Source organism: Uranotaenia lowii, chromosome 2 (genome assembly GCF_029784155.1).
Source record: "Uranotaenia lowii strain MFRU-FL chromosome 2, ASM2978415v1, whole genome shotgun sequence".
Lineage (NCBI taxonomy): Eukaryota > Metazoa > Arthropoda > Insecta > Diptera > Culicidae > Uranotaenia > Uranotaenia lowii.
In genome coordinates this window covers 34,573,911-34,601,331 of record NC_073692.1, presented here as the reverse complement: position 1 = coordinate 34,601,331, position 27,421 = coordinate 34,573,911, and the positions used below count along the sequence as shown (strand labels likewise).

The following is a 27,421-nucleotide window of genomic DNA, read 5'->3' as shown; positions in this document are numbered from 1 at the left end:
GTTAGATTTCGAACCATTTTTTGAATATCGCACGTGTAATTGAATCTATCCATGGGTAAAACAAAACAAACGTGAATTAGTCACATCAAAATCAAAACATTAAATGAATTCACTCACACATACATACGATATTTGACATTCCATAGAACGACAAGAAAATAAAAATGACTTTCGTTTGCATCAAGATAGTACTGTTCTTTTACCATTCAAAATTCGTTTTGGTGGTGTGGAAAAGCATTGAAATTGATATATATAAGTTTAGTTACAGCGAAATTATTTCTTATTATTAGGCATCGGTTAAGGAACATTAAAATGAACCTTATTCAAATTATAGTTTTTTGAAGAATGGATTCATTTAGTAAACTAATTACTTTCGAAATATGGTTTTAAAAAAACTTTGAATCAAAGAATTTGGTTGAATGTCAAAGGTGAAAAAATTTCGGAAGCAGAGAGAAATGGATTTGAAACCTACATTTTGAAATATTCCAAGTTCAGTGCAGTTTTTCAACAATTTTTTTTTCGAATAAAAGATTTTTAAATTGACATTTCTCACGCGCACTTGCTCTCGTGTACGGATTAAGAAGGGGAAAAAAGTCTAAAAACATGGTCGCTTTTATTTCCAGTCCAGTCCAGAATTATGCCAAAAACAGTTGTTTTTTGACATTTCTCACGCACATTTGAGCAGGGAAAAATACCCGGTCGACAAACACGGTCGTTTCTGAGGTTATTTTTCCAAAAATTTATAAGTTTTAGTGAAACAACCAGCATTATATCACGAACACTTCCAGCGGCAAATAGAATTTAAGATCTTATCAATACATTCATCACTTTTAAATATTATTCAATATACCTATGTCGATAACTTATTTCACTCCTCAAACCTATCTAGGTACGAGCCAAGAAACAGTTAAGATAAATTAGAATTCAAGTTTTTCAAGGATTTATATATAGATTGTCTTTTTGGTCGCAGTCAACCTTTCAGATTAAGACAAACAATTCCGAACTCAATGAATTATTTATAACAGACATTATAATTTTCATACTGTTACTCAGCCGGATAAATTAATTTTGAAATCGAAACTGAATCTCAAAATTAATTGGCTCTGAACTAAGAACCGCTATAACGTTGCGTTTGTATTTTTTCCATCTCAATCGATCAACAGTCATTGTTTGTATAACATTCATCTCTTATTATGATACAGTAAATTAAAATAAACAATTAACATTGAAGACAAAAACGATAATGAAAATGTTTGAGATAGAATTTCAAATACTAATAGGTGATTCAATCGTGACGGTTTTCATTTGGCTTGTTAATTATCAAGTGTAATTTTTTTTCTTGATGTAGCACAGTAGTTTCACGATGCCCCGACAGATGGCGTATGATTCTGGGCGACTTGTAGTTGTATGGATTCAAGCGCCACTGATCAGTCTGGGTATCTGGTGTCTGCGCCTTAATGTAGACAAAGCGACGAGGGGTCGTTCGATGCTGTTTCGTGTGCAACGAAATAATTACTGTTGAAGTAATGTAGCAGTTCAATCGCCGGACCCTGTAAATAAACTTTTTTTAAATTTGCATAAATTGCTGTTAAATCTTAAGTTGAGGCTTCATTTTTAATTTCAAATTTTATTTTCCACGTGGTATCAGTAGGGGAGAGTGGGGATACTTGATCCCCTTTTCTTATTTTCACCATATCTTTTCGGAAAAATTTAGCAACTCTCCGTCTTTGACATTTTCTGACAGCTTGTAACTTCAAGTTTCTATGCTCCAAAAATTAGAACGATACTTGAACCCGTTGATGAACAAGAAGCATTTTCGTGGGAGTAAAAAAATTGCGATTTTTCTGAAGTTAGGGGAGACTTGATCCCCTATTGAAGGAGACTTGATCTTTTATTCAGGAAGCCCTAATCCTTGTACAGAAATCAAACAAAACCCCAAGATAGAATGTTAATTGACTATTTTGGTCATGTTTGTTCTCATTTCAGAATTTATAGCAGACATAAGAAGAAAATTCTATAACTTTCTCTCAACGCTAATATCATTGCATACTTAAAGGCGCTATTTTTTATAATTAAGAGAAAATTAATTATTTTTGCTCTTTTCTTCAGACAAATGTTTGATAAATATTAGTTATTGGATAAATATTAGTAATTTCGTAATCAGCAATCATAACGATCAATTCAGAAGAAGAATATGCCGTTTGGAAGGGGGATCAATTGTACCCAAATCTAGGGGATCAATTGTACCCATAATCAACGTTTTAGAAAACTATTTCTGAAAAAAGTTGAGAGTTTCCCATTGCTTTGAAAATATGGCATTATGAAGTTCATTTTACGCTCGAACGATTGATACATTGGAACAAATATTTTTTTCATAATTTTCCCATGTAAGGAACATTTTAAAGTGATGAAAAAAGATCTTCAAGTTACATTTTGTGAAATTTTTTCAAACAAAGATCAATTACTCAAACAATTATTTTGTTAAATTTTTTTTAACGACAAGCATTGTTATTTTGCTCATTTTGGCACATTTTTCTAGAACATTTGATCTTTGTAAGACATTTCAGTTTCGAGATATAGCTAAGGAATCAAGTATCCCAAGGGATCAAGTATCCTCATTCTCCCCTATGGCAAATAAGGTAGTGTTCAGAAGCAAACAAAATTTATCAAAAAAAAAAAGGGAGTATATTTTTTCCTACCAAGGATGGAGTTTCGCACCCAGAATAGTGGTCTACTTACAAAACGTGTCGTCGTCGTCCTCGGAGCAGTGGTTGTGGTTTGCCTGCTCGAAGTAGTCTGTGGAGGCCTGGTCATCGCCGGCGCTGGACGTCGGGTTGTGGTCGTCGTCGTCGTCATTCTGGCCGTGACCGCAGCCGCAGTTGTCGTGGGCCGCGCCGTACTCGTAGTGGTTCCGGGCCGTTGTCCCGAAGCTCCCGGTGCTATTGCCATTGGGACACCACCATCTTCGTTATCGAAGCCGAATCGATTGCCCAGGTTGATGGTCGACTCGGTAGAAACCTAGATGGATTTTTTGGGTTGTTTTTTTTTTTTGTTATCGGGAAATGGGAAAACATGTATTGCATTAGTGAGATTTGCTGAAACTGGTTGTGGGATTCATGTGGGTATGGGGCATGACGATGGAATCTCCAAGGACAAATCTGTATGGGAATCGAATTTCGCTCATTTGTCGATGGATTTCCGGTGAAGAGCTTCCGGTGGTGTGTGTGGATGTTCCATGATTTGCGGTTTGATGGAAGAATGACTGGTCGACATAGAAGCTCTCGGCTCTGATGGCAATCAAATCTGATACACCATCTCTATCCAATGAGTATTTATACACGCGAAAGTTGTGGGTGGGTGTGAGGGATCAAATTTCGAAATCACAGTGCACAAGTTCTACCGTATTAAAGTTGCTACTGTTGTTTGTGATGAAGGAGGTGAGTCTACTGGCAATCGCCGGCCTTTCCCCTAGGATTAGTCTACTGAGAAGCGTCATGATAGGATCAGTACGGTTGGATGCTGCTGATGCTGTTGCCGACATTTGGGGGTCGCCCGTCAAAAAAGCGGGACGCAGAATTTCCATTTGGGGAATCAATTGCGGTTCGATAAAGGCTGATTGGATTAGTTGGAAATTTTGTTTGCTACCATCGTTCGCAGCGACCAGATCCGGACGACTTGAGGACTGCAAGGGATCTATCCGCACTACCGGGTTAGGAACGAGAACCTGTTGCCATGGGAGTTGTACGTATTAGTTACAGGAGATTAGAGGAAAAATAATAAATGGGTCGTTTAGTTAAAACCTACACCCAGTTTTTAAATAACATGTACATTAGACTGCCCCAAATTTGTAAGGGAAATTCAAAACCTGTGAAATGTTATGTGCTGCAGGCTGAAATTGATCCTAGTCCTAGTACAAGATCTCATGCCAAATTTGGGGCAGATCGGATCACGGGAAGGGGTCGCTCAACGAGCCTGAAGTTTGTATGGGATTTCGAGACATTTTGTTCGGGAGAAACATGAAAAACCAGTTTTTCATCAATAACTTTGGTTCCCGTCGGCCGATTTCTTTCAAAAACGGGTTTTCTTAGAGCCTAAATTATGAAAAATATTTCATCCGAAGACTGCATTTCAATTAGAGTTAAGATAAGAAAGTTATTAAGCTTAGAAAATGGGCTAACTTTTTTAAGGATGGTATTCATCACTGTTAATGAGTCGAGGCGGTCGAACATATTGACGCCTCATTAACACTGATGAATACCACCGTTAAAAAAGATAGCCCATTTTAGAAGCTCAATAACTTTTTTATCTTAATTTTTATCGAAATGCAGTCTTCGGATGAAATATTGTTCATAATTTAGGCTTTAAGAAAACCCGTTTTTGAAAGAAATCGGCCGACGGGAACCAAAGTTATTGATGAAAAACTGGTTTTTCATGTTTCTCCCGAACAAAATGTCTCAAAATCCCATACAAACTTCAGGCTCGTTGAGCGACCCCTTCCCGTGATCCGATCTGGCCCAAATTTGGCATGAGATCTTGTACTAGGCCAAGGATCAATTTTAGCCTGCAGCGTATAACTTTTTAAAAGTCGGGTCATTTGGGGCACTCTAATGTACATATCTATAACTAATTTTCTTTTTTCATACACTTTAATTCTTCGAGTGGTTTGGTCCCAAAATCGTCTTTAGTCTTTTGATATTTGTGCTTCATAATTGTAAATGATTTTTTTGTTGTCAAGGTTTGATATCTTATTTTTTTTATTTTCGATCTGGAAGTTTTCAAATCCTCAACTGAAAAAAAAAGAATCAAATCCTCAACTGATGCTGTCAACTTGAGATAAAAAAGATATTTCGTGTCGAGATTTGTTGATTTCGACACGACATGATTTGTTGATTTGCTGAATGGAATTGTCTATTGTCAATTGTCGTATGCCAACTTACAGTTGGTGATAGTCTAATTTTGCCTCTCAAGTTATTATGTAGATTCTTTTAAATTGTCGACTGTCGTTTTTAAACTCAGAGTCTAACAAATCCTATATTTCGCAAACCAATTTTCCGATATTTTTGATTATGATGTCTTCATGAAGTAACTACAGAGATATGTATGTATTGAAATTATTAAAATTTTCTACAGTCAAAAATGATCAACAGAGAATCTGCATATAAATTTTCCTGTGCTTTCAATTCTTTATAAATTTTCTCCTTATTCATAGACTGTTCGGCTTTTAAATTTTAAAGTCGCAATGTTTGTTTTTGGGCAACAAAGATCAATGTTCCCTGATGCCCAGCACCATATTCTCTTTTATAGTTAACTGCTCACATAAACAAATCTTTACAACATTTAGTCGCACTCATCCTCAATAAACACAAATCATCCCGATAGGCAGAGGCCGATAGACCATCAAAATCTCATCGGTCTGCCATTCGGTCAAATAAATAAACCTAATGAATAACCCAACAATCGCCACAACACACAGAACCCAAAAAAGCCCCTGGAATAAGCATAAAAGTTTATGTTGTTCGGCAGTCCCAACTCGTAAACCAAAACCACATTTTGTAGCGGATATATACACGCAATTAACAGTACGGAATCGTCCGCCCAACCCCCTTTTTGGGTGGGTGGTTCAAGCGTATGTTTCCATCCCCTGACATCTTGTCATCGTTCCACGAACTATACATTTCATTTCATTCCATCACCAGACAGTGGAGAGCAACCCGGAAGGGACAGGACACACAAAACTGAAACCTGACAACCGCACTCTAAAGGATTCGCAAACAGTAGTGCGCCCGCATGTAGGCAACAAGCGTAATGTCCTGCCATACGGATGGATCGCGTATGTTGTTTGTCGTATTTTGTGTAGGCATTAGGTGCCTAGTATCTATGATTTAATTCAAAACTGAAACCCCGATGGTCTATAGAATCTGGTGAAGGGCTTTTGCTGCCCTGTGGCCGAATGAAGCAATAGGGTCTGTCGCAGATTTACGATTTATATTGTTTAGAAAAATATCAATCAATCCATGTGTAAAATTTGAAATAACTCATTCTGAGTTTTGCTTGGAATACACTGAAATTGAGAAAAAACTTTTAACAATTAAGGTAAATTTATATTCGGTATTTTACGTTGCTTGTGCACACCAGTGCATGAAGAGTTTTTGCATTTCAAGCAAAAATTTAAAAATAAAAGGTTATATGCTGCTAAATAATGTACCTACGTAATTTAATTTTTGAAATTAATACGTTAATGTATAAAACAAAATCTTAGAATCTAAACTTTTATTTTTTCTAAGCAAGGGCGTTTTACATATAGTCTGGAAAGAGCATCGAACTTATCACAGTTGGCAAAACACTCGCCTTACCAGCTGATAACCATACGTTCAAGCCAGGGGGATTGCATCCTTATCCTTTGTCATATAACAGGTAAAACAAACCTGACATTTGACTGCCAATGACCCGAACTAAATATCAAATGCTAGAGGAGTATGATTGATAGCACACCAACACAACAATCATTCAGAGTTGTCTACATTATTTCAGAAATTCAGGGAACCTTGAGTATGAAAATCAGGGTAAATAAGGCTCCAATAAAATAAACAAACTTATCACTTTTTTTGTGTTTACTTAAAAAAAAGTTTAATTAACGATGTGATATCATGAACAATCGACTCAGCTCGATGATTCACTAAGCTGTAAGTTTATTAGTGCTTCAGTTTGTATTTCGTGCACATTTTCAAGAAAAACTGGAATAAGATTTCTTTTATCAAATTAGCCTCCTCTTATTGGATTTTTTCCAACTTTTTCACGGGATTCCTGGTGCTGAAAAAACTAAAGTGTGAGAATACCAATCCTGCTTTACGATAGAATCTGTATCAACAAAAATCTTGAGGAATCTGAACGTAAAGAAAGGTCCTTTATGAAAAACGTATCCGTCAAAAAAAAAAAATTACAAAAAAAGTGAGAAGAACAAAATGAATAAATCTGAGAACTGATAAGCAAGCTCATGAAAAATATTTTCTCATAATCCAAAACGTAGGAATCCCGTTGATTTAAGGTTGTTGAGAATATTATTGTTGTGTGGGTACAGAGAAATAATATCGCCCGTTCGTTTTCCCGTTTGATGGGAAAATTCTCTTTAAACCAAAAGATTTCTGCTGCTGCGTCCGAAATATTTTTATTTGTTATGATGGTTGACTCGTCTGTTCGCATTATCGAATGAAAATTTTTTTTTTCGTTTAAAAATGTTTTTGCTATTTTAGTACCAACAGACAACCGTTCCGAATTATTCTACGTAAAACATGTCCTTTAATTGGAAAATTTTCGTGACGCGAGATCTGTTAGCAAATTTCCATTTGTACCCCTATTAGGATATATTGACAGTTCTACACGAACACTACCTTAGCAGGAGGCCTCAGCCCTAACCTCAAACAATGGGAGAACAGAAATGATTTTTGAGAAGGGCGCACGATAACGCGACTTTCCGGTACTGATATCGACAAATTCTCCCTGTGGAGAGCGATACATGGATGTTCGTGTTGTGATTTTTTTAGGTGATCAGAGATCAGATTTTTCGTGATTGTGAATGATTTTGCAGAAACAACTCTTTTTAATCTATCAAGCAGTACATGAAAATATATTTCAGGTGTTTTAAATTTACCTTGAAAATTCATTAGCAAAGGATTGCTTATCTTCATCCATTTAGGGACGCCCCGTAATGAATTCAAACGTTTATCTGTTTATTATTAAAAATTTAATCAATTCAGGAATATTATCATGAGTTCCAAACAAGCAAATAATGCTTTTAGTAACGCACCTAGCATCACTGGTGTGGCCGCCAGCAAATCAAAATTTGAGGTTATGGCTGAGGCCAATTTTTCGCCAATACTATCGTCCGTGTATAGATCGATTCACACACTGCCTGGCCTCACTGTTTTTGACACTTCGCGATTCCTGTTTTGATTCCTTATTTTCCGATTCTACACGCTGAGGAAACAAAGCAAACATCTGGGTCCTCATTAAATTTCCATTCACACGTTTTTAGCAATAGTTCTCAGCTCAATTTTGAAATTAAACCCATTTTTAAAATAAAAATAGTTGTTAAGAAATAAAATGTTTTAAGTATCGAATAATGAACAATTAAACAGTATGTTTGTTAATCCAGCTGAAAACAGATATATTAGAATAAATGGATTTAAACTTAAAAGTTAAACTATCCGAATCGTCGAAAATTTTATAATAGTTTCGGTAAAACCGTATTTTTAGCGGAGAATTTTTCTATATTGGATTTAGTGTTGTCAAACAAGTATGTGCATTTGTTTAAAGATTCCGATCAAATTAATATGAAATTTCCACATTGGACATTCGATGGGATTTTTTGTTACAAGTAGTCGGGCTTTCCCAGAATATTCAATGCAAAGTGGATTGGTCCAGAAGCAATATCAGCACCAACATGTGCAAATTGTACAAAAGACAAAGTAAACAAAACCTGTTTTCTGTGGATTCAAATAGTCTCATATGAGCTCTACTTAACACGAAAACCGTTTTGAGTTTTTCAGTTTTCGTAAGATTTATAATGTAGTTTGAGCAAAGGATCTAAAAAATTTAGAGCCATAAAATGACATTATCCTCACACAGATTGTTTTGTACACCCTTTACTCCACAACAAAGCAAACGGTCTAGATGCAAAACATTAAAAGGGGAAGCATGCGGAAATCTATTCACTCACTCCTATAGCGAAAACCACAAGCCTTTGTCAAAAAATAGGTGAAATTTTATCTCCATCTCACTCACACATATGAGACATACAATACAAAGCGAAGGGTGTATGAAACATTTAAACGAATTTCAAACTCCAGCTAGGGTCTATAAACAATTGCGAGCTATTTTTTCATGATAACAACATAACTTCGTACCGATAAAAATATATTTAGAATGATCCTACGCACCGTTTTGACCATATAGACTTGGAAGATTCCTCGTGAATTTTTATTAGCGATTTAAAAAAGATTGAAAAATTTTCAAACGCGTTTTTCTCGAAACGTCATTCATGAACATAGACCCTTTTCACGTGTTGGTGCTGATATGTTGAAAAAAAAACGGTTTTGAAACACTTTAATAAACAAATACTTAACTGCAACTTTTAAGAATTTTCAACTTTCTGTTGATTTCCGAAGAGATAACCGTTAAGAAACCAAAAAATGTGCTAAATTTAGTTCACAAAATGGAACTTGGTTTTTTACTCTCCTCAAACTGAGTTTTGAGTTAAATTTCTTGACCGTGCAGCTACACGAAAAATTTCGCCGTACCCCATTTCTCGTTCGTAAAATTTTGTAAACAGGACGCGCGAACTGTCACCACAAAAGGGAACATACGTCATCGTGAATCGACCCATAGTGTTCCCGTAATACGTAATTCACGTCAAAGAAACAGATTTTTAAATTTTCGATTTGTTTTTGCTTTTGTTAAATCCAAAATTTATATAAATAAAAGGAATTTCAAGCCAACAGCTTGCTTCATTTTTGAAAGAAAAAAACAGATTGATAAAATATTACCAAAAAAAAAACAAAAAATTTCATTTTCGTGCGAAATTGATAATTCTTGTTTTTATTTAAAAATCATCAGGTGCACTTTGAAAATCATTACTGTAATCATCATTAGTAACGTCAATTTTTTAAGGCTTTTTTTGTTGATTTTTTTTTTTGAAATATTTCATAGTTTTCTGAAGATATGCATTTGCATCGAACGTGTACTATGCCTGTTCTCTGTTTAAGTAACGTTAGTAGTCCCAAAATTTCTAATTGTTTATTTTTTGATAATTATTCAGTAACGTAAGAATGCTTTTCTTATAAACTGTCAGATTTTGCTTTCAAGAATGTGATATATTCATAACGGATTTGGTTTATTTACAATTTTAACAAAGTGATGTTTGTTACGGATCAAATGTTATTAATGGGATTCGAACTCCAAATTTCGGATAATGGCAGTATTCGATCTGGAATTATTTTTAAAGCTCGATCAGATTTAAAACTCGACTTTTAAACAAAATTTAGATCATAAATAGTTTATCTGTAAATTCGATACATACAAATCAGTTTGTGCTCTACATGCTTTGGGCGATTGAGCTTTATGAATTTAATCGATTCAAGTAAAGAAACATAAAAAGCCTCACTCATGTGATTCAAGCGGGAAAGTATATTTTAAACGATTTCAGGAAAAGCATTAAGCAGAAACAGAACTTAAATTGGACATCATACTTCTTATTGAAACTTATAATTTCCGTCAAAATAAAAAAATCAGGTAATATCAGGCTTATTTCCAAAAATTTGAAAAAACGGAGGCTTATCAGGTTATCAGGATGGGCCTTTAAAAATCAGGCAAATCCTACAAAATCAGAAACATTGGTAACCCTGCTCATGCTTAAAAATATATCCATTAACCAAACAACGCTAATTACAACATGATCCATAATAAATACGAAAATCTGTGATCAAGGTTCCAAAACAGTTTTAACACAAATTAACATGATTTGAAAATCTTTTAATTTACTCAGGCATGATAAACATATGAGGACACAATCAATCGATGTGTCCACTTTCGTTTTCAAATACTCCCTCCAGGCGAGATCTGAATCGGGAGCATACTTCCCCAACATAAGCATTGTAGATTGAAGCTCACACCTCAGAAATGAGAGTCTTCACAAAATCGACACTGGGGTGCAGTCTTGTCAGATCTACGGATTTAAAGCATTTCAAGGGAAATACGGATCGATGCTCGAAATCTACGGGTTTTCAGCATTTCTTACGGATATTCCACGGATTATCCAAAAAAATTCAAGGGATTCTGCGGATAAATGAAAAAGCCACCTAACGACCAAAAAAAAAGGTCATCAAGTAACAATTTGCCAAATTTTCGATTTCAGTAAATTTCATTTCAGTAAATTTTTCGATTTTCGTTAAATCTACGGGCTTGGGCGGTTTTTAATCTGGCAACGCTGCTGGGGAGAGAGGATCCACAGGCCTTCGCTTAAACATACGTCTATATCAAAAAGCCGAGGGAGTTTCAAGCCGGACTGCTCGCAGGTCAAAAATCCTTCGGTTAAAATTTCATATTCTCCTCCAGCCAGGATTGAGTCCTTTCCGAGGTATGGCATGGGCTCCATCTTGTTGAAAAAATTACATTCTCGGATTCATCGAAATTTGCCTAAATCCAAAGAAGCACCTGATTCTTCTAAATGTCCATGTTGACTTCAGTATTCACTTTTAAACCAGCTTTCTTGCAAACAGGAGGCATCTCCAATCCATTGGAAGCAACCGCTCCAAATACGACTCCGGTGGGATTTTTGATAGTAAACATAAATTTCTCATTCTCTGGAACATCCTAAGCCATGGTAGGGTAGAACAAAGGAAAATTCCGTGGCAAGCATAAAATAAAGCATGGGTGACTTTCGACAAAAGTAGCCATAAGTTTCGAAAAAGGTTGAATGTTTTGATTGAAAAGCATAGAACTTAGAACTGACTTGGAACATAACTTTGTCAGTCATTATCAATGGTAGGTACAACAAAGGTCTGTTATATATGCGATGCATAACCATGATCGTGAGCTTTCACAATACAAATCGTCCATATGAGCGGCGTTGCATATAGAAGTCATGCTTTCGTTCTGCATGTCGAGCTCGGCCCACACATTAGTAGGGGAGAGGCGGGCTATATGCGCATATTAAGGAAAACACTCACTTCCATCTGTACCGTTGAGCCGTCAACACGTACGCCGGAGCATCGTATCGTTGCTGTGTACCTGCAGGAACATTTTACATTATTTATTTTATCCTTACCTGTATTTCAATCAGCACTTTTCAGTGCTAAAATTATTTTCATTTTCTTTTATTCATATTTTCTCTTTTCTTTCCAGCATGGGGAAGTCTTCGGCCGGCTCAAGGGCCGGAAGAAAACGGATTGCTGAACCTAATCCAGGGCCATCTGCCAAAAAAGTTGAAATTTCCAATTCATTCGATGTCCTTCATAACATCGGTGATGAGGAAATATTCATATTTAATTCTGATAAGAGTACTAAGAAACCTTCTTCTTCTTCTTATACTCTTAAAAACGAAAAGATTCCACCAATAACGGTCACGATTCCCGACTTCAATGCCTTTCGAAAAGAAATCGTCACTTCCGTCAAGGATGTGAAGATTTCTTTTCAGATCGGTCGAAGGGGAACTGCTCGTATATTGGCGGAATCTTTTAATGATTTTCAAAAGGTTTTAAATTATTTGAATAATAAAAAACACCAATTTTTTACGTACGACACTAGAAGTGATCGTCCATTTAAAGTTGTACTTCGTGGTCTCACTGGCGATCAGACACCGGATGAGATCACAGCTGAATTAAATTCTTTGTTAGGTTTTTCTCCAATTCAAGTAATTCAAATGAGGAAAAGAACCAACACGAATAATATCAGTAGTGTTGGTTTTGCTCCTGAACTTTATTTGATCCATTTTAAAAAGGATCAGGTTAATAATTTGCAAATTCTTGAAAAGGCTCGTCTTATGTTTCATTGTCGAGTCAAATTCGAACCTTTTCGTAAATCTTCTACCAATTTTCTTCAAAATATTACGCAATGTCGTCGTTGTCAAGCTTTTTGTCATGGCACTAAAAATTGTAGAATGAATGCCAGATGCATGTTTTGCGGCTCATTCGATCATGAAAAATCTAAATGCCTTTTTGGTGGTGATAAGCCAAAAACAGAATTTTTTAAGTGTGCGAATTGCGCAGGTAATCATTCCTCGAATTCTCTAGATTGTCCCGTTAGGGCAAAAATTGTTGCTTCTAGGAAAAACCCCAAAGTTTCCAGAAAAGTTTTTTCTCCTCCTTCCTCTTTTTCGTCTACACACGTCAGACCGGCAAACAACCTGCCTGTTCGCAGTCAGCCTCGGCCTACATTGGAATCACGGCTGGGTAATACCCGAAGTGATTTTAATATTTAAGAGGAGAAATCACCGTGAATTTGTTTTATGAAATGAATTTGCGGCTTTATCGGTGAGGGTTAAAGAGTTGAAATGAAAGACGGATAGAAGATCAGAAGAAAATTCTAAGGTGGTGAAAAGAGCGAAGAGCATTTGAAATAGAAGCTTGACCACATACTAAATTCTTTGTCCCACACCAATTAACTGTATTGAAGAAGTAGTACCCAATAGAGAAGGCACTACGTTTTTCGATACAGTTAATTATGGATGGTTCGACCGCCATGTGAGTGTGCACATGTGCCGAACGGACAAAAAATTTAGCATGTGGTTGCTCTGTTAAGTCTTCTATTGTGCGATATCGTTCCATCGATGGCTAGGTAGATTTCTTATTTTCGTTTTGTGCGTATGTTCCAACTGGATTGAGTTGTCGCATACGGTCAACGGTCAGAAATCTTGGCCTAACTATTTTCGATTATCGGAACGATGTTTTGTAATTGATTTTTATAGCCGAATTATTTTTTTTTTATTATTTAAGAGGAGAAATCACCGTGAATTTGTTTTATGAAATGAATTTGCGGCTTTATCGGTGAGGGTTACCACCTTAGAATTTTCTTCTGATCTTCTATCCGTCTTTCATTTCAACTCTTTAACCCTCACCGATAAAGCCGCAAATTCATTTCATAAAACAAATTCACGGTGATTTCTCCTCTTAAATAATAAAAAAAAAAATAATTCGGCTATAAAAATCAATTACAAAACATCGTTCCGATAATCGAAAATAGTTAGGCCAAGATTTCTGACCGTTGACCGTATGCGACAACTCAATCCAGTTGGAACATACGCACAAAACGAAAATAAGAAATCTACCTAGCCATCGATGGAACGATATCGCACAATAGAAGACTTAACAGAGCAACCACATGCTAAATTTTTTGTCCGTTCGGCACATGTGCACACTCACATGGCGGTCGAACCATCCATAATTAACTGTATCGAAAAACGTAGTGCCTTCTCTATTGGGTACTACTTCTTCAATACAGTTAATTGGTGTGGGACAAAGAATTTAGTATGTGGTCAAGCTTCTATTTCAAATGCTCTTCGCTCTTTTCACCACCTTAGAATTTTCTTCTGATCTTCTATCCGTCTTTCATTTCAACTCTTTAACCCTCACCGATAAAGCCGCAAATTCATTTCATAAAAGTGATTTTAATGTTACCTGGGCTGATTCTGCGCCACAGACTCGTTGTTTATCGTTCTCAGAGGTGGTTGAAAATGGGTTGCCCTCTTCAGGTTTAACTAATAAAAATGGGAAAAAACCAAGTCTCAACGTTCATGCGAAGGCTTGGGAAAATCCCCGAAATTCAAATACTTTTTCTTCTCCTTCCTCTTCTGATTCTAACAATTTTGTTGATTTGGGTGAGATTACTGAGGAAAAATTAAAATTTTTGCATCAAAATTTAATGGAAATGATGCAACTTATGTTGAAAGCAAATTCAATGTTTGAAGCTTTCCAAACTTCTTTTAATTATGCTAACAAAATTATTATGACTTTACGATTCCCTCATGGATCCAAATAGATGTTTAAATATTATGAATTGGAACGCTAGATCTTTGCTGGCTAACCAAGACGAGTTCTTTTTATTTTTGAAAACTCAAAACATACATATTGCTGCCATCACTGAAACTTTTTTAAAGCCAGACAATAACTTGAAAAGCAATGCTTTCTTTAAAATTTTACGTAATGATCGACTTGATCGACAAGGTGGGGGTGTAGCTATTGTCATCAATAGTCGTCTCAAATTTAGACTTCTTCCTTCTTTCAATACAAAAGTCTTAGAAACAATTGGAATTGAATTAGAAACTTCTATGGGGAAAATTATAATTGTTGCCGCATATTTGCCTTTTCAATGTAGCGGTGAACAGAAAAATTTTTTGAAGGGAGATTTACAAAAACTCACCAGAAATAAATCTAAATTTTTTATTATTGGTGACTTTAATGCAAAACACCGATCTTGGAATAATATTTCATCAAATTCAAATGGGAATATTTTGTTTAATGACTGCTCTGCAGGTTATTATACTGTTGAATATCCTAATGGGCATACTTGTTTTTCTTCAATTAGAAATCCCTCCACAATTGATTTGGTTCTAACGGATTTAGGCGAGCATTGTAGTCAATTAGTTACTCATGCGGACCTCGATTCAGACCACCTTCCAGTAACATTTTCTTTATCTCAAAGTCCCATTGAAAACCCTTTAAAATCAACTTTTAATTTTCAAAAGGCTAACTGGGAGCGATATATGAATTTTATTGAACGTATTTTAGATGTAAACGTTCCACTGAATTCAATAGAAGATATTGATTTGGCTGTAGAAAATTTGACAACTTCAATAGTCAATGCTAGAGCCGCTTCAATACCTAAAGTTAAACATAAATTTAATCAACCTTTAATTGATGATGATCTTCAGTTTTTGATACGACTGAAAAACATTCGTCGACGCCAATTTCAACGAACTAGGGATCCTTATTTGAAATTAATTTATTGCGACCTTCAAAAAGAGATCAAACGTCGTTTAAATTTCATTCGTAATGAAAATTTTGCTAAAGCAGTAGAGGACATAAAACCCTACTCAAAGCCATTTTGGAAATTAACTAAAATTCTAAAAAAGCCCCAGAAGCCAATTCCTACTTTGAAAGATGGGGATAAACTTCTTTTAACTAATTCAGAAAAAGCTCAAAAATTAGCCCAACAATTTGAGTCTGCTCATGATTTTAATTTAAACGTTGTAAGTCCAATTGATGCTCAAATTTCCCTAGAATTTGATGATATTATTTCTAAGCAAATTGTGTTTGAAAGTTCTTGTGAGACAAATATTGATGAACTTAAATTGATTTTCAAAAAATTTAAAAATATGAAAGCCCCGGGGGAAGATGGGATTTTCTATATTCTTATTAAAAAGTTGCCTGAAAGCACTTTAAATTTTTTAGTTAAAATTTTCAACAAATGTTTTCACTTGGCCTATTTTCCCAATAAATGGAAAAATGCCAAAGTAACTCCAATTTTGAAACCTGGAAAAAGTGCTTCAGAGCCTTCAAGTTATCGACCAATTAGTTTGCTCCCTTCTTTAAGTAAACTATTTGAGAGAGTTATTTTGAATAGAATGATGATTCACATTAATCAGAATTCTATTTTCCCTGATGAACAATTTGGTTTTCGTTATGGACATTCTACTACACATCAACTTTTTATTTTTTTTTTATTATTTAAGAGGAGAAATCACCGTGAATTTGTTTTATGAAATGAATTTGCGGCTTTATCGGTGAGGGTTACCACCTTAGAATTTTCTTCTGATCTTCTATCCGTCTTTCATTTCAACTCTTTAACCCTCACCGATAAAGCCGCAAATTCATTTCATAAAACAAATTCACGGTGATTTCTCCTCTTAAATAATAAAAAAAAAAATAATTCGGCTATAAAAATCAATTACAAAACATCGTTCCGATAATCGAAAATAGTTAGGCCAAGATTTCTGACCGTTGACCGTATGCGACAACTCAATCCAGTTGGAACATACGCACAAAACGAAAATAAGAAATCTACCTAGCCATCGATGGAACGATATCGCACAATAGAAGACTTAACAGAGCAACCACATGCTAAATTTTTTGTCCGTTCGGCACATGTGCACACTCACATGGCGGTCGAACCATCCATAATTAACTGTATCGAAAAACGTAGTGCCTTCTCTATTGGGTACTACTTCTTCAATACAGTTAATTGGTGTGGGACAAAGAATTTAGTATGTGGTCAAGCTTCTATTTCAAATGCTCTTCGCTCTTTTCACCACCTTAGAATTTTCTTCTGATCTTCTATCCGTCTTTCATTTCAACTCTTTAACCCTCACCGATAAAGCCGCAAATTCATTTCATAAAAGTGATTTTAATGTTACCTGGGCTGATTCTGCGCCACAGACTCGTTGTTTATCGTTCTCAGAGGTGGTTGAAAATGGGTTGCCCTCTTCAGGTTTAACTAATAAAAATGGGAAAAAACCAAGTCTCAACGTTCATGCGAAGGCTTGGGAAAATCCCCGAAATTCAAATACTTTTTCTTCTCCTTCCTCTTCTGATTCTAACAATTTTGTTGATTTGGGTGAGATTACTGAGGAAAAATTAAAATTTTTGCATCAAAATTTAATGGAAATGATGCAACTTATGTTGAAAGCAAATTCAATGTTTGAAGCTTTCCAAACTTCTTTTAATTATGCTAACAAAATTATTATGACTTTACGATTCCCTCATGGATCCAAATAGATGTTTAAATATTATGAATTGGAACGCTAGATCTTTGCTGGCTAACCAAGACGAGTTCTTTTTATTTTTGAAAACTCAAAACATACATATTGCTGCCATCACTGAAACTTTTTTAAAGCCAGACAATAACTTGAAAAGCAATGCTTTCTTTAAAATTTTACGTAATGATCGACTTGATCGACAAGGTGGGGGTGTAGCTATTGTCATCAATAGTCGTCTCAAATTTAGACTTCTTCCTTCTTTCAATACAAAAGTCTTAGAAACAATTGGAATTGAATTAGAAACTTCTATGGGGAAAATTATAATTGTTGCCGCATATTTGCCTTTTCAATGTAGCGGTGAACAGAAAAATTTTTTGAAGGGAGATTTACAAAAACTCACCAGAAATAAATCTAAATTTTTTATTATTGGTGACTTTAATGCAAAACACCGATCTTGGAATAATATTTCATCAAATTCAAATGGGAATATTTTGTTTAATGACTGCTCTGCAGGTTATTATACTGTTGAATATCCTAATGGGCATACTTGTTTTTCTTCAATTAGAAATCCCTCCACAATTGATTTGGTTCTAACGGATTTAGGCGAGCATTGTAGTCAATTAGTTACTCATGCGGACCTCGATTCAGACCACCTTCCAGTAACATTTTCTTTATCTCAAAGTCCCATTGAAAACCCTTTAAAATCAACTTTTAATTTTCAAAAGGCTAACTGGGAGCGATATATGAATTTTATTGAACGTATTTTAGATGTAAACGTTCCACTGAATTCAATAGAAGATATTGATTTGGCTGTAGAAAATTTGACAACTTCAATAGTCAATGCTAGAGCCGCTTCAATACCTAAAGTTAAACATAAATTTAATCAACCTTTAATTGATGATGATCTTCAGTTTTTGATACGACTGAAAAACATTCGTCGACGCCAATTTCAACGAACTAGGGATCCTTATTTGAAATTAATTTATTGCGACCTTCAAAAAGAGATCAAACGTCGTTTAAATTTCATTCGTAATGAAAATTTTGCTAAAGCAGTAGAGGACATAAAACCCTACTCAAAGCCATTTTGGAAATTAACTAAAATTCTAAAAAAGCCCCAGAAGCCAATTCCTACTTTGAAAGATGGGGATAAACTTCTTTTAACTAATTCAGAAAAAGCTCAAAAATTAGCCCAACAATTTGAGTCTGCTCATGATTTTAATTTAAACGTTGTAAGTCCAATTGATGCTCAAATTTCCCTAGAATTTGATGATATTATTTCTAAGCAAATTGTGTTTGAAAGTTCTTGTGAGACAAATATTGATGAACTTAAATTGATTTTCAAAAAATTTAAAAATATGAAAGCCCCGGGGGAAGATGGGATTTTCTATATTCTTATTAAAAAGTTGCCTGAAAGCACTTTAAATTTTTTAGTTAAAATTTTCAACAAATGTTTTCACTTGGCCTATTTTCCCAATAAATGGAAAAATGCCAAAGTAACTCCAATTTTGAAACCTGGAAAAAGTGCTTCAGAGCCTTCAAGTTATCGACCAATTAGTTTGCTCCCTTCTTTAAGTAAACTATTTGAGAGAGTTATTTTGAATAGAATGATGATTCACATTAATCAGAATTCTATTTTCCCTGATGAACAATTTGGTTTTCGTTATGGACATTCTACTACACATCAACTTTTGAGTGTAACTAATATGATTAACGCTAGCAAATCTGAGGGTTATTCAACTGGTGTTGCTCTTCTTGATATTGAAAAAGCTTTTGACAGTGTTTGGCACAAAGGTTTAGTAGCTAAATTAGCTCGATTTGATTTTCCTGTATATCTCACCAAAATTATTCAAAATTATTTGACTAGCCGAACTTTGCAAGTAAGCTATCAAAATTCATGCTCTGAAAGGATACCCATTAGAGCTGGTGTCCCTCAGGGTAGTATACTTGGGCCTATTTTATACAATATTTTTACTTCTGATCTTCCTGATGTCCCAGAAGGAAAAGGTAGAAGATTATTTGCTGACGATACTTTGCTTTCAGCCAAAGGTCGAAATTTACGGGTGGTACGCAGTAGATTGCAACAAAATTTAAATTCCTTTTTGAATTACTTGAAAATGTGGAAAATTTCTCCTAACGCTTCCAAAACTCAACTTATTTTATTTCCCCATAAGCCAAGAGCAAATTTTTTAAAACCTAATGAAAATCATTCCATAACTTTTAATGGGGTTTCATTAGAATGGTCTGATCACGTGAAGTACTTGGGACTTACACTTGATCGGAATCTTACTTTTAAAAATCACATTGAAGATATTCAATCTAAATGTAATAAATACACTAAATCTCTTTATTCTCTCATCAACAGGAAATCCCGGTAGTGTCTGCGAAATAAGATGCTCATCTACAAACAAGTTTTCCGACCAGCGATCATGTATGCAGTTCCCATTTGGTCTAGCTGCTGCGCGACGAGGAAGAAAGTCATCCAGAGGATTCAGAACAAAGTTCTGAAAATGATTTTGCGGCTTCCACCTTGGCACAGCACCGAAGATCTTCATCGGATTGCAGGCATTGAATCTATCGAAGAGATGGCCAACAAAATCATCTCCAACTTCAGAGGCAAATCGATGCAGTCTTCCATCGCAGAGATTCGTTCTCTTTATGTTTAGTTTAATTTTAAGATAGTGTTTAGTTTTAAGTATAAAATATTTTTGCTATTACTGGATGTTCTCCTACATTAAAAACTTGATTGCGCTCAGCAAATTTAAATCTTATAAATAAATTTTTATAATCTAGTTACTTATAGGGCTATGAACAGTTCATTATTGAGCTGAACACCTAGTTTAATGCAATAATGTAATATAAGTGTAATCATGATTTGATACAAATAAAGACATATTTTAAAAAAAAAAAAAAAAGGAAAACACTCATTTTCTCCCATACTACAATAGATAGGAGTCTGAAAACTATATACACATGAGCGGACATCTGTTTTATATAAGTCAGAACAATTTTTCTGTTAAAATCTCTAACAGTTTTCGAGAAAATAATTATATAATGAAAGAAGTCAAAATAGCCGATTTCCGAAACTGGCGGGCTAAATGCGTATATTTATGTTATTAGTTCTATTTCATTAACACTAGCAATATTTTGATATTATTTAATTGAAAATGGTAGAAACGGATGTTAAGCATACGTCAAGGCTGAAATTTTGGTGAAATTTTTTACATCACTAGTTCTTTTGCATGAAACATATTTAGGTATGTCATATGGCCATATTTCATAGTAATATTTTGTTCATATGTTATTTTAATCGGATCAGTATGAAGTTCTTCTTTTTTCGCTGTAAGATCGTGATTTGAGCGTAGATTTAATGTTTAAATGATATAAAGTAAAAAATTTATAAGACTTATCTATTTTTCTTGATATAGGCATTTAACCTGCCATGATATAGGCATTCAGAACCTGTCTCTTATTCCAATATCTTATCATTTCAAACTTTGCCCAAAGCTTCAATTTGTTGAATTTTCGATTTCCAGGTGAATAAGAAAGAAAAACCTTTAAAACTTTTGTTCACAGAATCTGTACGCACGATAATTAAAGTTCAATATATTATAACAAAACTGACAAAAATCTTGTTTGATTTTTTTATTTTTTTTGACTTCATATAACAATTTAATTTTTTCATGCCATGTGTTAGAAGCGTATTACCCTCAAACTGCACTTATTAGATATGATGAATCTCCAGCCATATCGCCAATCGGCTGTATGCGCATATTACCCAATATGCGCATTTAGGAACACTTCCCCCTAACTTAATTTAACTTTCTCGGAAGTCAGTCGGAAGTCGAAAGTCCTGACTACCGAAGTAAAATTTAGTGGTGGCCCTATAATATATTGCGGTGACAAAACACAATTTTGAATGGGTTTTTATTCAACACGTTGTTCGGATTACGCGGCAGTTAGAATAACCATAGCTCGGATTAGCGGGTTTCTACTGTGAGAGAGCAAGCTTTTGCTAGAAAGCTGTCTTCTCAATTAATATAAAAAAAAAATAATTTAGCTATAATAAAAGTCAGTCACATTCTTAGTCTTAGATGTAAAAGACGTGTTATGCTTGAGCAATCCGAAATCCTCTTCTTGGCTAGCATTTGTCAAAGGTAGATTTAAAGAGGTAAATTTAAGTTGTGACATACTGTAGTTAAAAAAGGGAAAAAGGCGAAAAAGTTAAAGAACTGGAATTTCATATTGAAAGAATTTAAAGTCCCAACAGTGCGTGAACGTTTACAAGTTCCTACTAGTTTGGCTTTGAGATGCTCGTTAAAATCTTCAACCACTTGTTCCTCGAAATGCTGTTCTTGGCCATGTAGTGTTACTGCAAGGTTCTGTAATATTTTTCTCTTCTGTTATGATGATTCTTTACATTTGCTATTCACAGTGCAACCAGCAGGTAGTGACACAACGATGCAATGCTTCAGCTACTGAAAAATATCATGTGAATCTTGTTTGTTGTTCGTTGTAAGGGTGGTGCGAAGGAAAGTCGAGGCAAATTTAAAAAGTAGTAGTCGTACTAAACTATTTGAAGTTGTTCGTTTAGTCAACTCTAGATGGTTTCGACCATTTCTTAGACTTCATATCTGTCACTTTATTTGAAAAGTATTAACAATGTTTAAAAAAAAGCGAAGCAGCCAAGTACACTTAACAACGTTGGCAGATGTGAAAAAGTAGGTAATTAATTTCAGTTTGTTCTGCCGCTGAATCACCCTAGGAAACGTTTTATCACGATTGGAGTTTGGCTGAAAGTGCGCCCGGTGTGTGGGCCCCATTTTGTTGGCAGCTGTGCTAGCTTAACTGTTGTAGGAAGGCGAAGAAGATCTGTGTGGAAGCTATTTGTTATGCGAGTTGCATAAATTTAAGCGTATTCAATGGGTGGTGGTGAATTTGAAACGCTCGCTCGTCGGCCCAGTTCTGCCGATTCGAGGAATACGAAACAGCTCTAACGAACGTACGGCACCAAAGTTCATCATGCAAAGCCGCCGCCATTGCTTGATGGTGGTGCGGCTCAAATAGTTTTCAGAACTGTGAGCTACATATGCATGTGCGGGGGTGTTTCCGGTATTGTTTACACCGGAAAGTTATGCGGTACAGTTCCGATAAATGCAATGTAATTCGAGATGGTTTTCGGTGTTGAAATAGAGCTGACTGGCTGACGCGGGAACAACATCTTTGATGATAAAAGGATTTTTTTTATTCTGATTCTGATTTTAACAAGCAACCGGGTTTTGGGCATGCTGCTCCAGATTTTGTTTTGGGCAGTCATAGATTTTTTTTCTAAAATCTATGAATTTCAATGTTTAATCCCACTGCTATTTGGTAACCATGCATTTCGTATTTAAAAGAATTCAAATTCGATGATCACGAAATTTTCAATCAAACGTTGAATTATGATAACGTGTTTATTACAGTGAGCGAAACAAGAATAGTACCACTATGTGTTTTGCTTGTTGAAATATGAACAATTGAAAATCACCAACGTTTTTTTCTACAATTTGTTTTGACTTGTTTAACGGATAAATCAAGCATAAGTTTACTTTTTTTGGATGTAGCAGTTGTTTGAGGACCAAAAATATGCAAAAAGAGGTGCGAAATAAGAATAGTACCACTTGTGTTTTTCAACAAAAACAAGATTATTTCTAAAAATTTACTGTGAAAAAGTGAATAATAATGCTTCTATGAATTATTAAAATAGAAAACTGCAATTTAAAGAGTATTCTAGAATTCCGAAGGTTTTCAAAGTTTTTAAAATGGGATTTTAAGAGATGCTCTTCTATCGTTAAGGAATTTGATATTTTAGCTTTAGTTTATTAAACTGCTTAATTTCTTCCATAACATTCATTAGTATGAAGCAAAATGATGAAACATAGATTTGAGGCTGAATTGGAATTAAAAAACAGGCTTCAAATTCATAAATACTAATGTTTTAGATAGTCAAATACCTTTTCTGTTTTCAGTCATAGATGGCAGCACTATCTTGCAATTAAACTGAACTGATGCCCGTTTCCGAATATCCGGGATTAGTTCAGGTGTGCTGGATGACTTTGGTCAAGAAATAAGTACTTGGTACAGTGTGAACGCCTTGGAAATTTTAAGATTACTAAATCAAAAAAATTAGAATTGCATCAAGGTCACTAAAAGTGAATTTCTTGGACCGATGTTAATGTTCAAGAATATGTTGTACATTCTGATTGAGCTTGATGGAGGCTAGCAGTATTATTGGTATGATTTGCGATTTAATCCGAAGTTGAGATGAGCAGGAATTTTGGCGGTGGTATGTGTTCTTGTACTGGTGATTTTTTTTGCAAATTCAGAAAAGCTTTTCGCAGCGTGAACTCCAACAAAACTGTGTTGGAAAAGTATCTCGAATTGATGAATATGGAACTAAATAAATCTGCAAAATCAAAATTGACTCTGTTGTGTTGTGAGCCTACTTGGTTGAATGATTCAACTGAATCAGAGCAATCGAAAGATTCCTTTTAATTCAACCACGGAAATTGAAAAGTTCATATACCGGTATTTGATATCAATCGAAAACGCTCACTGAAGAAGGTATTAAGTTCCTATCGAAATACCGGTATATGAACTTTTCATTTACCGTGGTTGAATTAAAAGGAATCTTTCGATTGCTTTGATTCAATCAAAATTGAGACTTAATTTGGTTTTAACTGCAAGATACTTCTGCCATTTACGCTTGAAACTGAAAATAGTGAGGTTTACTGAAAAAAATCAAAATTTTTTAATTCCAACCTGATTTTTTCTCATCACATCAAGTTATTTTAATGGAAATAGTAAGAAGTTTGGTAATGAATTATAGCTCAAATATCGAATTCCTAAGTTCTAGAAGAGCATCTCTTAAAACCTTCTTTTAAAAACTTTGAAAACTCCTTAATTTGCAGTTATCTATATTCAGATAATTCGTAAAAGCATTGTGCAGCTTCGCTTCGTGTTCCACAGACTGAACGAGAGACATGCGTCCTATCTCACTGGAAGCCGTTTGCTAACTGCCGACTGCACGATACGACAGGTCAGTCGTCGTGTGTGTGCGTATAGTGTAATATGGATGATCAGTGTTACCACATCAAAATCTGTACCGCTCATCGAAAAATTCTTTTTAATCTGTACCGAAAACTCAAAAATCTGTACCAAAATCTGTACCAAAATCTGTACCGAAGAAAAAAAAAGTTCTGTATTGAACGTGTTGATATGTGAAGATTGTGTTTCCTTATTTTTAATCTTAAAAAGATATATTCTTTATTGCATATAGTTCAGTTGAGATTTTTGAGCGCCATGTTTAATACACCATTTTTAGATCAGCCGTTTAATCTAACACTTTAATGCATAGTGTTGTTTTAAAACAACACTAATCAAAATGCAAATATCTCGAAAACGCGTGAATATTTTAAAATGATGTATTCACAAAAATCATTCTAGAGATTAAAAAAATTAGCTCATGGTATTTTTATTACGATATTTTAATGTATGTCTGAGATATCGAACAAAGTATGCAAGAAAAAAAAACTCAAATCAAATTTATTTAATTTTTTGAAAAAAAGTCGTTTTTGGATAATCTCTGATATTTCTTCAGATTTGCAAATTCTAACAAATTTTTTAATATCAATCAAGCTTAAACACCTTCCTGCCCCCAAATAGCAAGGTTTTGAAGAAATTACCATATTAGCGTATTGAAATCAACTACGAATTTAAAAAAATATTTTTCAACTTTAATGGGCCATAACTTTTATAATACTCAAAATAACGACTTCAAACCTGTTGAGTTTTGTTATTTGAATTAAAATGTCATTATTTTACTGAATCAATAACTGCAATTATCATTAAAAAAAAAAGTCATGCATTAAAGGGTTAAATAACTTTTCGTTCTAAGGATAGCGTCCAATGTGTCGACTTTGAGACGATTACGAACTTTGGTTTTATTGGCATTTACTTAATCAGATATTTAATTATTTGTAGTAAATTTAGAAATCTAATATGTAGTTACATCGTGTACTTCCTAGTAGAGAACTCCTATCGTCAGAATAATAAAGGCTAATTTGTGACTTTTTTTTCCATAAAGTTTTCAAAAAGCTGGTTGAAAGCAAAATGTGGAAACTTTTTTCAGTTTTTAAAAGCCAAAAATCTGTACAAATCTGTACCAAATTTTGAAAATCTGTCATCTGTACGTACAGATTCTGTACCAAAAATGAGCTCAAAAATCTGTACCTGTCTAGATAAATTTGTACTTGTGGCAACTATGTGGATGATAGTGAGAGATAACCGACTCGGCAAGGCCTATCGGCTGAGAGAGTGCGGCGCTCGCAATTATCGGCTACACAAGCATTATTATTCACTTTTACACAGTAAATTTTTAGCAATAATCTTGTTTTTTTTTTGAAAAACACAAGTCGTACTATTCTTATTTCGCACTCGTTTTTTCGTATTTTTGGGGGACCAAACGCCAATTGCTATATCAAAAAAGTTAACTTATGCTTGATTTATCCGTTAAACAATTCAAAACAAATTGTAACAAAACTTTTAAGTTTGAATCCATTTCTAGAGTTTGTTTTGATTAGGTCGTATGAACCACCTGAGGCGTTTCGAGAAAACAGCTGCTAAAGTTTTACACCACAATTTTAATCCTCATATTTAAAATATGACTCAGAATTGTCTGAAAATTGTGTATGAAATTAAAAAATTGATGCCAAATATACTAGTGTATTCAACTAATGTTTTAATTTAGTTGTTCGTATAATAATGCACTTACAACCTTTTGCATTACGTGTTTGGCGTAAACGTCGTTTTGCAAGAAGATAAAATTTATCTTAAAATTTGATTTGTTTTATCTTAAACTTCGCTTATTCCTGCTCACTAGCTCCAATTACTTAAGTTCTAAACATAATACTACTTTCTAAAAAGTTGCTTCATTATTGGCAAGTGATTTGGGAGGAATCTTCATATGTGCAAATTATCCAAGCACCCCAAAAAATAACATAATAGAAAGAGGACTTACGTTTGAATCCTTGGGGTGTTGTCCGGAACCCTGCAGGTGATATGCGCTCTACAAAATTTTCATTTGAATTGCACAACAATTGTATATATAGAGCAGGCCTTGTCCAAATCTTTACCGCTTCCAGCGAAGCAATCTTTTCTCCATCGCTGCAGCATCCAAATATTGGTACTGCAAGGAACTGTCCATCAGGTTTCTATCCGGATGTATATTGCTTGTTACTATTAATCTAACCGTTCTATTACGAAAACTTTTCCAAAGCTGTTGCCGCTGCGATAACAAAATATCAAGTTAAAATTTGTTTAGCGATGAAACTGTCGTTCATTCAACTTACCCAGCATAAAAATGGAACCATCATTCTCCTAAAATACCTAGATTCACCATTGGTAACTAATTTCATTGAAAATTTTTAACTTTTTACACTCACCGAAGCATTTTCTGATGAAAATGCATTATGTCGCAAGAACCAACAGGCCGAACTGTTTTTTGCGACCTTTGTTTTGCACGCTAATCCAGTGCAGTGCAAAAAGTCGTAAAAACCAAATTGCACTCGAAAATGAGAAAGTCATCATGCGTCCTAATTTCAAATCATTGTGTAAAAGTTATTTAATGATAAATTGAAACCAATTTTTTACCAAAGATTTAATACATGTTTATGAATGGTTTGCAGCAAATAACTCAATTTTGTTTATATTGGTTTATACGACCTAATCAAAACAAACTCTAGATTTATTCTAATAGTTCTGTTTTCAGCTTGATTAACAAACAAAATTATTGATTTTTCATTATTTGTTGCTCAAAACATCTAATTTCTTAACAACGAATTTCCATGTTAGATTTTTTTTATCCCAAAATTGAGCTGAAAACTATTGCTTAAAACGTGTGAATGAGAATTAAATGAGGACCCAAATGTTTGCTTTGTTTCCTCAGCGTGTAGAAGTGTCAAAAACAGTGTAGCGAAGTGTCCGCGAGTCGTTGTTCAATGAAGCAAGTTTAAACTAATCGAAACCGATCCAGCTCGGCAGGAGGATTCGTTTCGACCTGGTACAAATCGGTCGAATCGATTGGATACTGGTGATCAATTGTCAATCCATTTCTACTTGTATCGACCTATTTCAACCAAA

At 34.6% G+C, this 27,421-nt stretch overlaps 1 protein-coding gene across 9 annotated transcripts in view; it reads right to left on the bottom strand.

Moving 5' to 3' along the window:
- Nucleotides 1-27,421, bottom strand: part of LOC129744111 (nuclear pore complex protein DDB_G0274915-like) — a 161,605-nt gene that overhangs the window by 13,488 nt on the left and 120,696 nt on the right. For all 9 annotated transcript variants that reach the window (XM_055736489.1, XM_055736490.1, XM_055736491.1 and 6 more), the window contains one exon: nucleotides 2,740-3,018. In XM_055736489.1, the coding sequence (XP_055592464.1) occupies nucleotides 2,740-3,018 (279 nt within the window). The remainder of the gene's footprint in view (nucleotides 1-2,739; nucleotides 3,019-27,421) is intronic.